The following is a 14455-nucleotide window of genomic DNA, read 5'->3' on the forward strand; positions in this document are numbered from 1 at the left end:
CCTCAACAGGGAGCAAATTCTTGTGTTTCTTTGGAAACTCTTCTGTTCCAGTTTATACCCATTGCCCCTTGTCCTGTCATTGGCCATCACTGAGAACAGCCTGGTTCCATCCTCCTGATGCCAGCCTTTATGTATTTGTAAACATTACTGAGAACACCTCTCAGTCTCCTCCAAGCTAAAGGGCCATAAAGGAAAGAAAGAGCCTTCAGCTGATACATTTCAGAAGTGTTTAAACATGGCATTGTTATACATATAAGCCACATAAGCTGTAAGAAAATAATTTTTGAAGCCTGAATCCACAATGGTCTCCTGGTAAGTGTCTCTGAAATTCAGATAAGGAGAAAACTATGCCTTTCAGATGAGAAATATACTACAAGATGGCCTTTAACCAGCAAAATTTGCTTCCATAGAAGACAGGACAGCTTTTAAACTCAAAATTTCTGCCTGTTCATAAATTGCAGACAGTGGGAACCAGTTACAAAGAAAAGAGAATAATCTTTTCAAATTAGAGGGAAAAACAAGGAGAACAGATTCCATATGGGAGCACAGAAATTATCTAGGTAGTGACAAAATGGAAACCCCATTGCCATCTATTGTGGCTGAATAACAGTACTTAGCCCTCCAGCTATGATCTATATTTTCATAGGAGAGAGCAACATTCCTTTAGCCAGACAAACAACAAGTGGCACAAAGCTTTCAAAGGACACTATCTCTGAACTGGCACTATTTGATAGGTTGGCCAGTGCCCCACAAAATCAAGTGTTGGTCTGTAACAGAGCTCTATTCTGTGCTATCCAGAAGTAAAGCAATCATCAAACTGAGATTTCTTTTTCCCCTTCTGTTTTTTTTGACTTTTCCTTTCCACTTTTAAGCAGCAGGACTTAAAAGCCCAGCATGATGGTAGCTGCAAACAATTTGCAATCTGATGCAATTCAAGGTTCTTGTTTTCCTGCTACTGCTAATTTTGGCACCAGAGCCTCCAGTCAGTATTTCCTAGATGTTAATTTGATTCAGGTCTAAAATTGTGCTGGGCCAAATTAGGATGGGGCGAAGCAAAGGAAAAAAACCCTGTGGTTAGCTAAGCTCTTAAGAGTATGGCATATAGCCCTACTGAAATGAGTAAGACTGCCTCATCTTTTTAGTTTAAAGCAACTAGTTTTTTGATAAATAAGTCTAATGAAACCTGGCTTCCCAGGAATCTGCGTCTCCCAGCTCTGAAGGAAGGCTCTTTTCTCTGTGGCTGGGATATCTTTAAAATCTCTCTCCCCTGATAATCTCTGAGTTAGGTCAGTTAGGTTTTTCTTTCAGTCCTTATAAGAACTTTATTTTTGACACAGTCATTTTCAAGGGATTGGAACATCTTTCAAGGGAATGGAACATCTTTCATACAAGGAAAGGCTGTGGGACCTGGGGCTGTTTAGTCTGGAGGAGACTGAGGGGAGATCTTATTAACATTTATAAATATCTCAATGGTGGGTGTCAGGAGGTTGGGGCAGCACTTTTTTCTATTGTATCCAGCAACAGGACAAGGGGTGATGGGATGAAGCTGGAACACAAAAAGTTCCACTTAAATATAAGAAAAAACTATTTCACTCTGAGGTGAGGGAGCCCTGGCCCAGGCTGCCCAGAGGGGTTGTGGAGTCTCTTTCCTTGGAGGTCTTCAAGACCTGCCTGGACATGTTCCTATGCAACCTGATCTAGGTGAACCTGCTTCTGTAGGGTGGTTGGACTAGATGATCTATAAAGGTCCCTTCCAACCCTACCATTCTATGATTCTATGATTCTATGATTTTCATACCACAAGATGTATGAGCCCTTACCTCTTTGTCAAACCTGGAGAGACACACAGACATGCAGATAGGGTGAAGGCACAGGTCTCTATTCTGTTGAAACCCAACCAAAACACCATCTTACCTGAGAAATGTCCATGACAGAGTCACAGCTAAGAGGCCGAGCAGATGTCAAGTCATTGGAACCCAACACAGTTGAGATGATCCCATTCTGGTCAATTCTCCTGATCATAGTGCCATCCACAAAGTATATCAGCCCAAACTTGTCCACGGTGATGCCTGAGGAGGGAAAAAATGAGACAATCAGAAAGCAATGGCAACCTGGCAATTATGAGATGAACAAAAGATGGTAGATGGTTTCATGGTCATAAAAGAAAAAGGCTGCTGGTTTGATTGGGAGCATTTTATGGCATTCAAAAGGGATGAGATGAAAGTTGGACACGTGAGAATCTTGGTTATCAGGAGCTTTGAACTGGCATCACTCCATGGAAGGCACTTTCAACTGGCATTTGATGCAATTCAGAAATCCCTGCTTGCTTCTGGAGAAGGGCATGGCATTGGGTAAACTGCTGAAAGGAATAAAAGTTTCCTAATAACTATGTGTCTTGCATGTTCAGAAACATGGTGTGATTTTTCATGATATGAATATTAAACCATATACACAAAAATGTTCTACTGGTGACTCTTTCAGAAATGGTAATGACAAAGGCTGAGAAAGATCCTTCAGGTCAATCAAATTCCAGGTGGATAAACCTGGAAGGGTTTTTCCTAGGATAATCCTACTAATCTATAATATTTCACCCATTTTTGGACTCTGCTAGGTGAGTCACTTCATTGTCCAAACCTCCTTTGTAGACTGGATTTCAGGTGTGCCAACAACAGTTATAGACTGCTGTTTCTCGTTTCCTCACCTGCAGATATGTGCCATTTCTCTTCCCCCTAAGCATCATTTCTCAAGTATTTGTTATGTTAGCACAACCTCCTTTAATCCTCTTTATCCCAAGCTAGCTATACTCTGCATCTTCCATCAGAGGATTTCATGGTGCTTTACACTTACTAATTAGACCTTATAGCAGTCTGTGAGTGCCATCATCCTAATGTTATATATTGGGAAAATAACAGATAAAGCAATTTTCACAAGGTCACAGTGAAAGTCCATGACTAAGGCAGGAAGAAGAAGTTAAGGGCCCCATTCACCTCTCTTTTATGCTAGTATAAATTAAAAAGATCTTCACAGATACTAATAGAATCATCCATCTCATCTATCCTATGGTGGCAGAATGCTGCTCAGCATCATATTTTTGTCTCTTAAAGACACTCAAAGAATGCAAAGGAACAGTAAAAGAATGTAGAAGCTTGTAATACCCTTTTCTATGGAAGTGAAGATTGTGCTTAGAATACATAAATACAAGGATCTTCCTGTTTGGTTTCTTTTGCTAGCAGAGTAGCAATCACTTGTCAAAATGTATTGTGCACCCAAGCAAGTTATCAAGAGCTTTTCCAGTCAGTGGAAAGAAATACCTACTTCTAGGGTGCAACTCCTGTCACTCTAAATCAGATGTCCACAAGAGATTATAAAAGCCCTTCCAGAAATACCCTTTCCCCCACATTGGGATTAAAAGGAGACTACAGCAACTATCTCCAAAGGAAACGTTTACACTGCAGACAGATAAAATTGATGAGATGAATCCTCACTCTCACCTTTTTTTGGCTGTCATCATGGTGACAGAAATGATGGGAAATCTGTTTGGGATGGAAAGCTTTGACAACGTTTCTGAGAAGCGTTCAGAACTCGTGCTTCTCCAAAACGCTGTTTTACAGCCAGATCCCTTTGTTTGCAACATTTACCCTCAGTCTTCATCCACTGTGAGCTATGCTGTGAAGTACAGATGCAGCAGTTCGCAGATTTTAGGCTTCTATGTGGCAAAGACTAATCCCTTGATTGCTTTGGCAATTAAAACGGTGGCCCTCTGCCAGCACTGTAGCTATTGCCTAGGCTGGAAGCCACAGAGGTGGATGATAACGTGGGAAAAAAAGGTTTCATATTTGGTCATACAGAAATCCACAAAAGATAATCTGGCCTGGAAGTAAGAGCAAGAAAACCTCAGAGTAATGGCAAGAAAACCTCAGCACTAAGTCATTGCTTGAAAGAACAAGCTTCTCTGTTGAGCTGAGGTAAAGCAAGGGATTCGGGCACGGCTGCAACCTGTTGTTTCAAAGTCAAGTAGGAGTCAGGGAACTGATGTTTCAGATCACTGAGATGAATAGGAGCCATGTGTTTTTGCTAGGAGGTAAAGCCAGCATTTTCCTTAGTTCTTTGCAGCATCTCCCTGCCTGAAGGGCATAATTTTGACCTGGATTGGGTATTTGGCCATCAGAGCAGTGAGGTTTCAGAACAGCCTTCAGGGCAATGAGATAAAAAAATACTTGCTGCTTTTAAGCTGAAGTTCATTAATTTTAGAGAGGATTATATGGCAGGATTGCTGAGATAATGGATGACAGGACTAAATGACCCAAAAGATTGCTTCTAGTCCTACATTCCATTACCTGTGTTTAATTCATGCCAAGATAGGACTGATCTGTACAGGGCCACGAAACAGAACCTCAAAGAGGACTGGCAGGTATCCCTTACACATATGAATGTTACGGGAGAAACCACAGTAGTGGTGGCCATTTATTCTTGCTACACAGTATAAACACATTAGTTGTACCGTAGAACCTTGTCAAAAGCTTACAGAGGGGTCTGGTAGTGTAAGCATCAATACCTCACTGGCATCCACGACTTCCTGGAAGTTGTCTTCATCTGTCATGAGTTCTATAAGCATTATGCCCCAGTTGGTGCCCTGTTCAATGAGTCATCCCAAGATATTGGCATGTATCGCCTGTCACTGGCATCTGCTGTTGAAGGTTAATGCTCCTCTAAGTGTTTTGCCCACTGAATGGCAAGTTCTTTAATGTTTGCTGGTATTTGCTTGACAACCAGGAACACAATTGAGCTCCAAGTGATACAGCAGACATGCTTTTTTTTTTCCAGAAGAGGTATAATAGAAGGTGTAGTTGATCTTAATTGGCTTTTGTCAAACACAAGAGGCTCTTACCCATTCCTAGGTTCACAAAGAGCATTTTTCAGGGCTCCTGTCTGTTAGTCTGTGTGACAGGCCAAAAGCCAGTGAAGGGTGGCAGGCTGGATAATGTGATTTTAAATGAGGCAGAATTTTCTCTCTTAGCCAGTTCCATATGTATTGGATTGGACTTATCAGCAGGGTATGCTGACAGTCGCTCATGGTGTTCACTGCTGAGGTCTGATGGCTGCTCTGATTAACCACTTACAGTAATAACAACCTGTACGTACTTTGGGTCTCAAGCCAGCTCTGATCAGTTGATAGGGCACAACTTTATTTTGCATTCCAGCTTAGACAAAGAGCTTGCACACTCAAGTAAGTTGAAATGGGACAGCAAAGTTAGCACTTATCGTCCAGCTCCAGGGCAATGGCATGTGTATGTGTTCTTATCACACAGCACTTCTCTGCTTATCCTTCTTTCACGGAGGCTGAGCAATCTCCATTGCATTGCATTTCCTGGGATGTTCTGCAGGGTAACAGAGTTTGCAGCCTGTCAAAGCCTGTGAAAATTCCCATTTGCACATGCTCCTCACACGGGAACTGCTCCAATCCCTTTCTGACTTTAGCTGATTGTCTTGGAATCAAATCTAATTATGGAGAGGACCCTGCTTGCTCACAGACAAGTGTCTTTGGATGGGTGACTTCTATGGAGAGGAAAAGAAGCATCTTACAGTTTCTTTGCAGCAGATTTTAGAGCTTAGACTGGACTTTTCTGCTTCATTTTTGATACTGGCACAGTTCCAGTGCAAATGGGCACAGAAACGGGTAATTCACGTTTTACACGTGTAATGCCAAAGGCCTTGGCTTGCTTTGGCAGAAGGGTCCTCTCATCATTCCATAGGAACATAAGGGAATTAAAGATTTTCAGCATATAGCTTGAAGTTCAATCTCACAGTTATGGAGAGAAAACATCTGCTGCGACTACCCAGGTAGCATTGCAGATCCAAACTTGGAGCTCGGAGATATGAAATACATACGTTATGAAGTCGTGCTGGCTCCTCTTTGGATAGTTGGATATCCCATAAGAAACAAGGGCTTGTAGCACCATGTGCATCACACCAGTGAGACATGATGATAGAAAGTTGTGACGTGGTGACATTTGCTTGAAATGTCAGGACCTTGCAGTGTGAGGAGGTGACAGCACAATGTTGTGCTGCAAATAGCTACTGGGACATGGTGGGTTTGTTATAGCAGACTACCCGGTAAAAGTGATTGCACTGCACAGGTTGCTCTACTTAGAAAAAAAAACAAGTGGGGAGAAACTCTTTTAAGTAAACAAATAGGTGCTAAGGGAATCCAGATTTGGAGCTTTCTTGTGTGGTTGGATGCTGAATGACTGAGTGATAAAATGGCAGATGAAAATCAATGTCAATAAGTACAGAGGAATCCACAGGGGAAGGAGCAAGCCTAACTACCCAGATACAGTGACAAGCTGTAAAATAGCTCTCAGGAAAAAAAAGAGTTTAGAATTCCTGTGAAAAGTTTTCTGCAACAATGAGCTTTGTGCTTGGCAGTTGTCAAGGAGGGAACTGAAACACAGGAACGGATGAGGAAAGGCACAGGGAGAAGAATGGAAAACAATGATTTGGCTGCAAAAAGACTACACTGTTTCACAACTTGGCTGCAAAAAATGATTAGCACAGGATGCCTGGAAGGAAACATCCTAAGTGTTCAGGGAGGTTTCTGGACAAATTGACAGTGGCATCTAAGCACAGGTCTAGGTACAAACTCTCCAGAAATGGCCCCAAATGTCTATGACTAGAATCTGGAGTGTTAGCAGGGAAAGGCCAACTGTATCATTGCCCCTTTCCCTATGTGTCTTTTCTGCCCACAGTAAGAGACACAATATTTTGTTCAATCAGCTTCTGGTTTCCCCTGGAATGGTCCTTCCATTATTATTATTTGACAATAAAAGTGTTAACAGATTGTGGAGGGTTGAGTTTCTTCTTCTAATTCACTTAGTGAACAGCTGAGATTTTGTTTACACATTCAGCAGGACATTGTGAAGGAAGCAATTTGTCCCCAAATTAATTACTTCATTTTGCATTGTTTTTGTGGTGCTAAATGAATGAGCTGCCCCCTCCACTCCAAGTCCCTTCTGAAACCTTCTTCCTATTGTGTCAGGCTTGTCAGTGCAATCTCTCTTAATTGCAGGCTCCTTGGTAATTTCTGTGCTGCAGCATTTTCCCAAGGAGAAGCACTGGTGAGTACTCAGATGAAAACAAATGCTCCGACAAGCTGGAGTTTTAATTTTTCTTTAGATTGCTTGTAGAAGAGGATCATTATTAGCAGATGATAATTAGAAAGTGGTAACACTTTAATTTGCAAGGATATATTGAAATTCATTAGCATCTGAAAGCTTTGCAGTGCTCTGTGGCAAATGAATTGGAAGTATCAGACTGGTTCCTAATAGCTGTGATAAATACCCTGACCAAGCAACTGCCACCACTATTGCAACTGTTGATCTATCTGTCCTCTGTATAGCTTACCTTTATCAGGGAAGCCAAAGACAGGAGAAGGGTGAAGTTCCTGGGGTGGGTTTTATCCCTCCTAATGTCTTGTCTGATTATCTAAAGGGAGCTCTCTCTCCTTCAATGGAGAAAGACGAGAATCCTTATCCAGAAGGTGCTTCAGAGAAATATATTGACAGGAGAAAGGGTATTGGTATTGAACTGGAAGAGGGTAGATTTAGATTGGATATAAAGAAGACTTTTCTTTTTGTGTGTGAGACACAGGAACAGATTGCCTGGAGAAGTTGTGGATGCCCCAACCCTGGTAGTGTTCAAAGTCAGGTTGAATTTGGCTTTGAACCATCTGATACAGTGAAAGATGTCTCTGCTCATGATAGGGAGGTTGGACTAGACGATCTTTGAGGGTTCCTTCCAACCCAAACCATCCTGTGATTCTATGATTCTATGAAATGATCCACTCTGAGCTCACGGGAGGTGAGGTGGGAAGTGGAAGAAGTGGTCAAAACCATGGGGAAAGGGCTGCTGCACAGAAAGCGGACAACCCCTCTGAATGGTGTTAGCTGGGGTGGTGACCTCATCCTTCAGCCTACTGGCACTCCCAGAATGTGGTTCATCCTACCTTGGACACGTGCACTGGCATAGAGCAAAGTACCTTCAAGGTATCAGTTTCTTTTCACTGAGAGGGCAGACAAAAACTCTGTTTCAACCAGATGCTTGACTGGTCCAAAAGGATAAAGGTAAAGGCAAAAAGTATATGTTGAGTGATTCTCCAGTCTTTATGAATTGTTTTTCAGCCAGCAGGAGTGTATTTTCTCCAATTTTTGCAGCAAGCTGCAAATATCAGCTAATTAAATGATCATGAAAGTGGGTACAAGACCTTGTTTCCTTACAATTTTGGAACAAGTGCAAAGATATCCTTAAAATACATAAATCTTTGCATGAAGCAATTCTCTTCAGTGAATTAAACCAAAAAAAGCTTTAGGCTTAAAAGGTAGAGCCCCATGAAAAGTGGTGATTCTTGAAGCTCTGAACTGTACAAGTCCCTCCCTGGCCAGCTGATATCTCTATAGCTGTAGATTACTTTCCTAATTTCCTCTGACCATTCACTAGGAGTATTTATTCCCCTGCCAAGATGAGGGTAACCTGAGGACTAGCACAATAAATAACATTTATTTTGAACTCTTATGAAATACAGTCACATGAAGGAAGAGCATTTGGTGGATTTTTCTGCTAGGATGAACGGCTGTGAAGGAATAAACAATGCTGACACTACATTGTCAGTGTGAGCTTTCACTGTTCATCATTTCTGGAGGTGAATGGGATGTGAGTCACACCTGACAAAGCTATTGTCTCAGCAGACTTTGCAAACTCAGGTTAGAACCAGATCAGGGAACGCTGTTTACGACCTTTCCATTGGCAACGTGGGCTTTCTGCATTATTATTTTCTTGTTGCCATTTTGCTTCGTGTCATTTCCTCTTTCACCCTCAATTTCCTTCTGTTTTGTGGAATTTCAGAGCTGTGAGGAATGAATGCATGCATTTTGCTGTTACATGATTGAGGTGGAAGAATGGCCTCCTGAGAGCTTGAATTGCCAACAAGAAGGATTTCAGTGCTGAAAGCTTTCAACTCCAGAGCTCTGTTTCCCACAGCAAAGCAGAGACATAACTCATCCAAACATTGCAACATTCATCCATGTAGGCTAACGAATAATATTCCTCTTATCTGATACAAGGCAGAATGGAGGTCCAACAGAAGTTGTGGGTTGGCTGGGTTTTTTTGTACTGGTTGAACATCAAAGTGGTGTAGAAAATTTGACCACAGATTTTTGGATTCCCAGATCTCATGATTCACCTGCTGGACTGTTTGAATCTCTCTGCCCAAGTCAGTTAATTTTCTTTTCACTCAGTCCTCTCATTACAGAGAGACAGCTCTTATGCTGCAACCTGAGCACAGGTAGCTGTTCCCTTTCTATATCTGTGCCTCTACCAATACTTTATTCCAATATAATGATCACTTTGTGGGATTCTGGAGTACTTGGAAGCCATGCTGGGCCCTTTGAATATTGTGATGATAGCAGTTTGGCTTTCAGTGCTTCTTGGCAAAAAGCAAGTCTCCCAAGGCATATTTTTTTGCATTCTGCCAGGAAACAGCTTGTTGACATGTAACCAAAAAAATATAATCAAAATCACAACTAGAGCTGACACAAAAGGTCTCTAAATCAGTTTGGGTTTCTTGGATTCAATAACAATAGTGTCACCTTCTTGTCAAGAAAAATAACTTCCTGAGAAGTCTTGCCAAGAGGAGAAACAATGGCTCATCTGTCTTCATCTTATCTGCTCTTTGTAAAAGTTATGAGGTTGCTTTACAAAGAGGTTGGGATAGGCTTGGAAATTGCTATGGTGAGGAAGGAGAGAGTTACCATTCCCACATGCAAGGAATAAGGAAACCTGCAGCACATTGATGCTGAAGCCAAGAACCTGTAAGTAATTCCTTGCAATCCTAACAGCTGGGCAAGAAGACACACAACAGGCAAAAATACCACATTTCTAAAAGCATTCCTGCATGGGCATCCTTCTCTTCACAAACACTGCTGAAGGTGTGTGTAACAGCAGTACCTTCCACCTCATCTCTATACTATTTTCTATTGCATCTAGTGACAGGACAAGGGGTGATGGGGTGAAGCTGCAACACAAAAAGTTCCATTTCAACATAAGAAAAAACTATTTCAGTGTGAGGTGAGGGAGCCCTGGCCCAGGCTGCCCAGGGAGGGTGTGGAGGCTCCTTCCTTGGAGGTCTTCAAAACCCACTTGGACGCGTTCCTGTGTGACCTGATCTAGGTTGACCTGCTTCTGCAGAGGGGTTGGACTAGATGATCTCTAAAGGCCCCTTCCAACCCCTACCATACTGTGATTTTATGATTCTGTGATACCCTCTAAGGTTTTTGTTTTGAGAGGCAATGGACAGCTGGGAGGAGCAACATCCTCCACATGCAGAGTTCATTACCTTGAAGCTGCCAGGCTGAAGTCTTTGCTACACACAGCACTGTGTATGTTTGGCTATACCTCTTTTGAACAACGTGGTTCACAGCCATGAAGGCTGAGTGATGCTTTTACTCTGATTTGACAGCGCTTTTATCACATTTAAGTAAGCTAATCAGGAACCAGGTGAAGTCATGCTGAATTAGACCATTCCCATGACAAAAACTAGTATCCACCCCCCCTGGATGCCATGATAAACAATGTCAATGTGTAATGGTTGGACTCGATGATCATAAAGGTGTTTTCCAACCAAAACAATGATTCCATAAACCTCATTTTACTTATCTCTGAGCTGTATGCTGGTTTTGTTGCTCTTTTACATATACAGCAATGCTTACAGAGCTTTTTATAAATGCCAAGAAAGCCTCAGGAACTGAACGTGAATCCAGTCCAGACTGGGATGGACCAAATGCTGTTATTTGGTAAGGAGGAGTCGTGGTTAACTGGGTTTAAAAATGATGGGTGTATTTATTCTGTTGCCCTTTGGACATGTGCCTGTCACTACACTCCTCTGATTTGGCACTCCTCCCAGCCACCTTGATAAGAAGAATGAGGACTGGCTGAGGGCGAGACAGACTCACTTATTTCCAGAGGCAAGCCCTTAGGATGTATTTGTGGGTTGACTGGGGAAGGCTTGCAAAATCCAAGGGCGTTTTCTGCATTGGAGAGAAGAGCAGCCTGCAGCAAGACTAAACAAACCCCTTTCAACAAGACCCCTTTTAAAACAAGCCTGTGGAGAAGAAGCAGTCTCACCCCTGGGATTTGTCAGGGTAGCATCAGTGCCTTTGCCTCCATCTCCACAGCGGGTGTCATCGAACGGGAGGCACTGATCCCCGGTTCCAGCCAAGACCTCGGAATTCTTCACAATGTCTTTCACTGAGGTGGTTGACTTGATTTTATAGATCCGTCGGCTGTTGGTGTCGGAGAGGTAGATGGAGCCAGTGATTGGATCTGTGGTCAAGTAATACTTATGAGCTGGGCTGTGGCTGAAAAACAAGGGTATGGCGTTATTATTTTTTGTGATGATTTCGTTCCTTCAAGTCAACAGGCAAGGCAAGCACTTTAGAGGATCAAAATGCACAGGGCAGACAGACTGGGAAAGTGAAGCAGTGCTGTGTCTGACAATGTTAGTACATAGTGTTACAGCACAGGGTCCTGAGCTGTATCTGTTACCAGACGCAGTGCCCCGAGTGCTCTCTGGCATGGAGGACAGGTAGCAAAGGAAAGGTTTTGCTGGCTTGAGCCCAAATCATGCCAGGAACTACTGTAGGTTGAGTCCCAGTGCCTGATTTTGCTTAATTTACTTAACATAGACATAGTTCTGAAACTGCTCTTAGTACAGTGCCAGAAAGTGAGGGGAAAGCATAGCACACTAGGGGCAGAAAATAAAGGTGGAAAAAGAAACCAAAAACCATCTGCCATCCCAAGAAAGATCCCAATACAACACACCCAAAGCAGACTTCTAAATATAAAGCACTTGAAGACAAACTCTTCAAGATCACCAAGGTTTATCCGGTGTGCTTGCTGACTCCAGCAAAGAGCCTAGAGTCCTGTCCTGCCACTGAATTCAGCTGGACCTCAACGAAGAGAGAAACAAGATGGTCCTTGGAGTGACACATTTTGCTCTAAGTAAAAAAACGAACCAGGAGAAGGGCTGAGGAACCTGAATGCCAGTCCCCTGCTAAACCCCATTCACTCACTGCCTCCTCGAAAACTAGAAAAGGTGGCTGACAAAATGGGGTGAGCAGACAGAAAGATAATGTTTTTAGCTTCTCCACTATAACACTAAATGATCCCAAGACTGAAGAAATGAATAAACTGGTATCTGCTTTATGGAAAGCATTCCATGGGATGGGCCAGAAAAAAATAATCAGATGAGTTTAGACACAATTTAAAAGATTGCCTCAAGGATTCTATCTACAGTTTAATATAGACACCAAACATTAACTTATTTTATTGAAATCAGCTGTTTGCTATTGAGTGTGTATTGAGCTGCAGCTCTTCTAAGCCTGAAACCAACAGATTAAACTTGTAACACCTGCTGCCTGAACACAGGTCTCCTTCCTTCTAAGAAAGGCTAAGCAGTAATTAGAACAAGGATGAAAAAGAGTCTACTTTTCTCCAGAACACCTTCAAGCTGTCCAAATTCATCAGGTCCCAAGAATTCATAATAAACAGATAGGCCATAGTTCACAATTTAGCACTTGGTGGAATTGTTACAGCAAAAGCTGTCTGGAAACCTGAGTGTCCATCATCATTGACTTTATCCCTCATCACAAGAAATTTCCTCTCTTCCTCAACCTTTATGTTAGGAAAATTAACCCTGCTTCAGACACATCAAAACCATTGAATTATTCTCTGCTTTAGAAAGCCATAAATTGGTTATTCATTCAAATTACTTCATACTTTGGGGGAAAAAAAAGAGAAGAAAAAAGCCTTACTGATTTATTCTGGAATATTCCTTGTGATTTATCCTATTAAAGTCTGAACAGATTTCATCTTCACAAATGACACTGATTCTTGCTAAATAAAATGCTCTGACCTTCAAGACAGCTCCAGCCTGACAGTTCAGTCTCCATCTGTATTCCTTTCCAATGACAGCAGGCTGGGAGGGTATTATTTCATTTACCTGCATGTCACTCACACTAAGCAAGTGGCTTCAACCCTTGTGGAAGAAGTTCCCTGAGGGAATCTATCATCCATTTTGATCAGGGCCTTGCATTTTCTGCTGACTGTCCTAACAAAGCCCAGCTGAATGTCAGTCAGCTTTTGAGCTGTTCATAATCTCTATTTTGCATGGGAGGTGGACAAGAGGAGGACTTTTTTAATGGCACTTTGCAATTCTTAAGCATCTTTGCCTGGAAAGCACAGATAGCTTTCACTGAGTCTTACAGCAAGCCATTTGCAGATGGTCAAAGGCAAATGTCTGTCCTAAAGATGGAGAGAAATGGCAGCAGAAATGGAGATTCCTGCTCCCCTCTCCAGGCATTGTCATTGTAATTAATTTTTCTGGATTTCATTGCCTTGCTCTGGTGGATTTTATTATTGATTAGAACCTTCAGGGGAAGACAGAGAGCTTCAAGTATTTACTAATCCCATCTCCTGTGTCCAATGGACACTGGACACAAATGCTGGTTGCTTTAACCAAAGCAAAACATTCATCCAGTAGAAAAACTTAATGGTACTTTCCACCTACATTTCCTAAGTACAAAACTGTCATATTAATACTTTGAGTAGCTGTTGGTAACCCAGTTTGGTTTTATTAATGAAGTCCTGAACATAGACACTGCAAAAAAGTAGAGGTGAGTTCAAAGTTCACAGTCATTAAAAGAAATAGCTCTGACTGGTTAAACTTTTAATCAGAGGCACACACACCTTTACTAGCAAATGTGCTTTGGAAGAGGTAGAGGTTGAAGTAATGTTGGTTAAACTCCCTTGGGATGGTAATAATCCTGAGTTACTTAAACCTTGGGTCTGTTGGGTTTAAATTTCACCTGGTGAGCTGGTAGTGAAAGTCCTAAGACATACAATTACTTTTCTAAATCTAAAGTTATTAATGGCACAGACACTCTCAACACAAACTGTGTCTCTGTGAGCAATAGGAAGTTTTGGCTCATTTTTATCAACTAGACTTCTTATTTTTGCGAGCATGGCTGAGCATCATCTCCTACACCCTGCTCCATGTATAAGGCTTTTGTGGGTGGAAGGCCCCCTGGGATGGCTTGGGCAATGGGGTATTCAACCTGGGGTGCTTTGGAGCAGGGAAGATAAAATACAAACTCTTCAAAATGGCCAAGCTGGAATTTAGCCTCCATGGGCTCTGCCAACAGTTTTCACCACTGTCTCTGGAAGGTGTCGTGCTCTGCCCTTGCACAAATTACACAGCATTATACACTGGAGCTTTTATTTTTTAACACTTTGAGATCCCTCAGGATGAGAGATGCTAAATAAACATCTGTTAGTGATGTAAAGGTTCCCAAACTGCTTCCTTTCATCTGTGATAATGCATGAGCACCGGAGCTGGGAACACTGA

The 14455-nt window shown here is 42.1% G+C and overlaps 1 protein-coding gene across 6 annotated transcripts in view; it reads right to left on the reverse strand.

Annotated features, from left to right (window-relative positions):
• TENM4 (teneurin transmembrane protein 4) overlaps positions 1-14455 on the reverse strand; it is a 611632-nt gene that overhangs the window by 45607 nt on the left and 551570 nt on the right. For all 6 annotated transcript variants that reach the window (XM_061990604.1, XM_061990638.1, XM_061990629.1 and 3 more), the window contains 2 exons: positions 11176-11408; positions 1915-2069 (listed from right to left, as the gene is read on the reverse strand). In XM_061990604.1, the coding sequence (XP_061846588.1) occupies positions 1915-2069; positions 11176-11408 (388 nt within the window). The remainder of the gene's footprint in view (positions 1-1914; positions 2070-11175; positions 11409-14455) is intronic.

Source organism: Colius striatus, chromosome 1 (assembly GCF_028858725.1).
Source record: "Colius striatus isolate bColStr4 chromosome 1, bColStr4.1.hap1, whole genome shotgun sequence".
NCBI classification, from domain to species: Eukaryota; Metazoa; Chordata; class Aves; order Coliiformes; family Coliidae; genus Colius; species Colius striatus.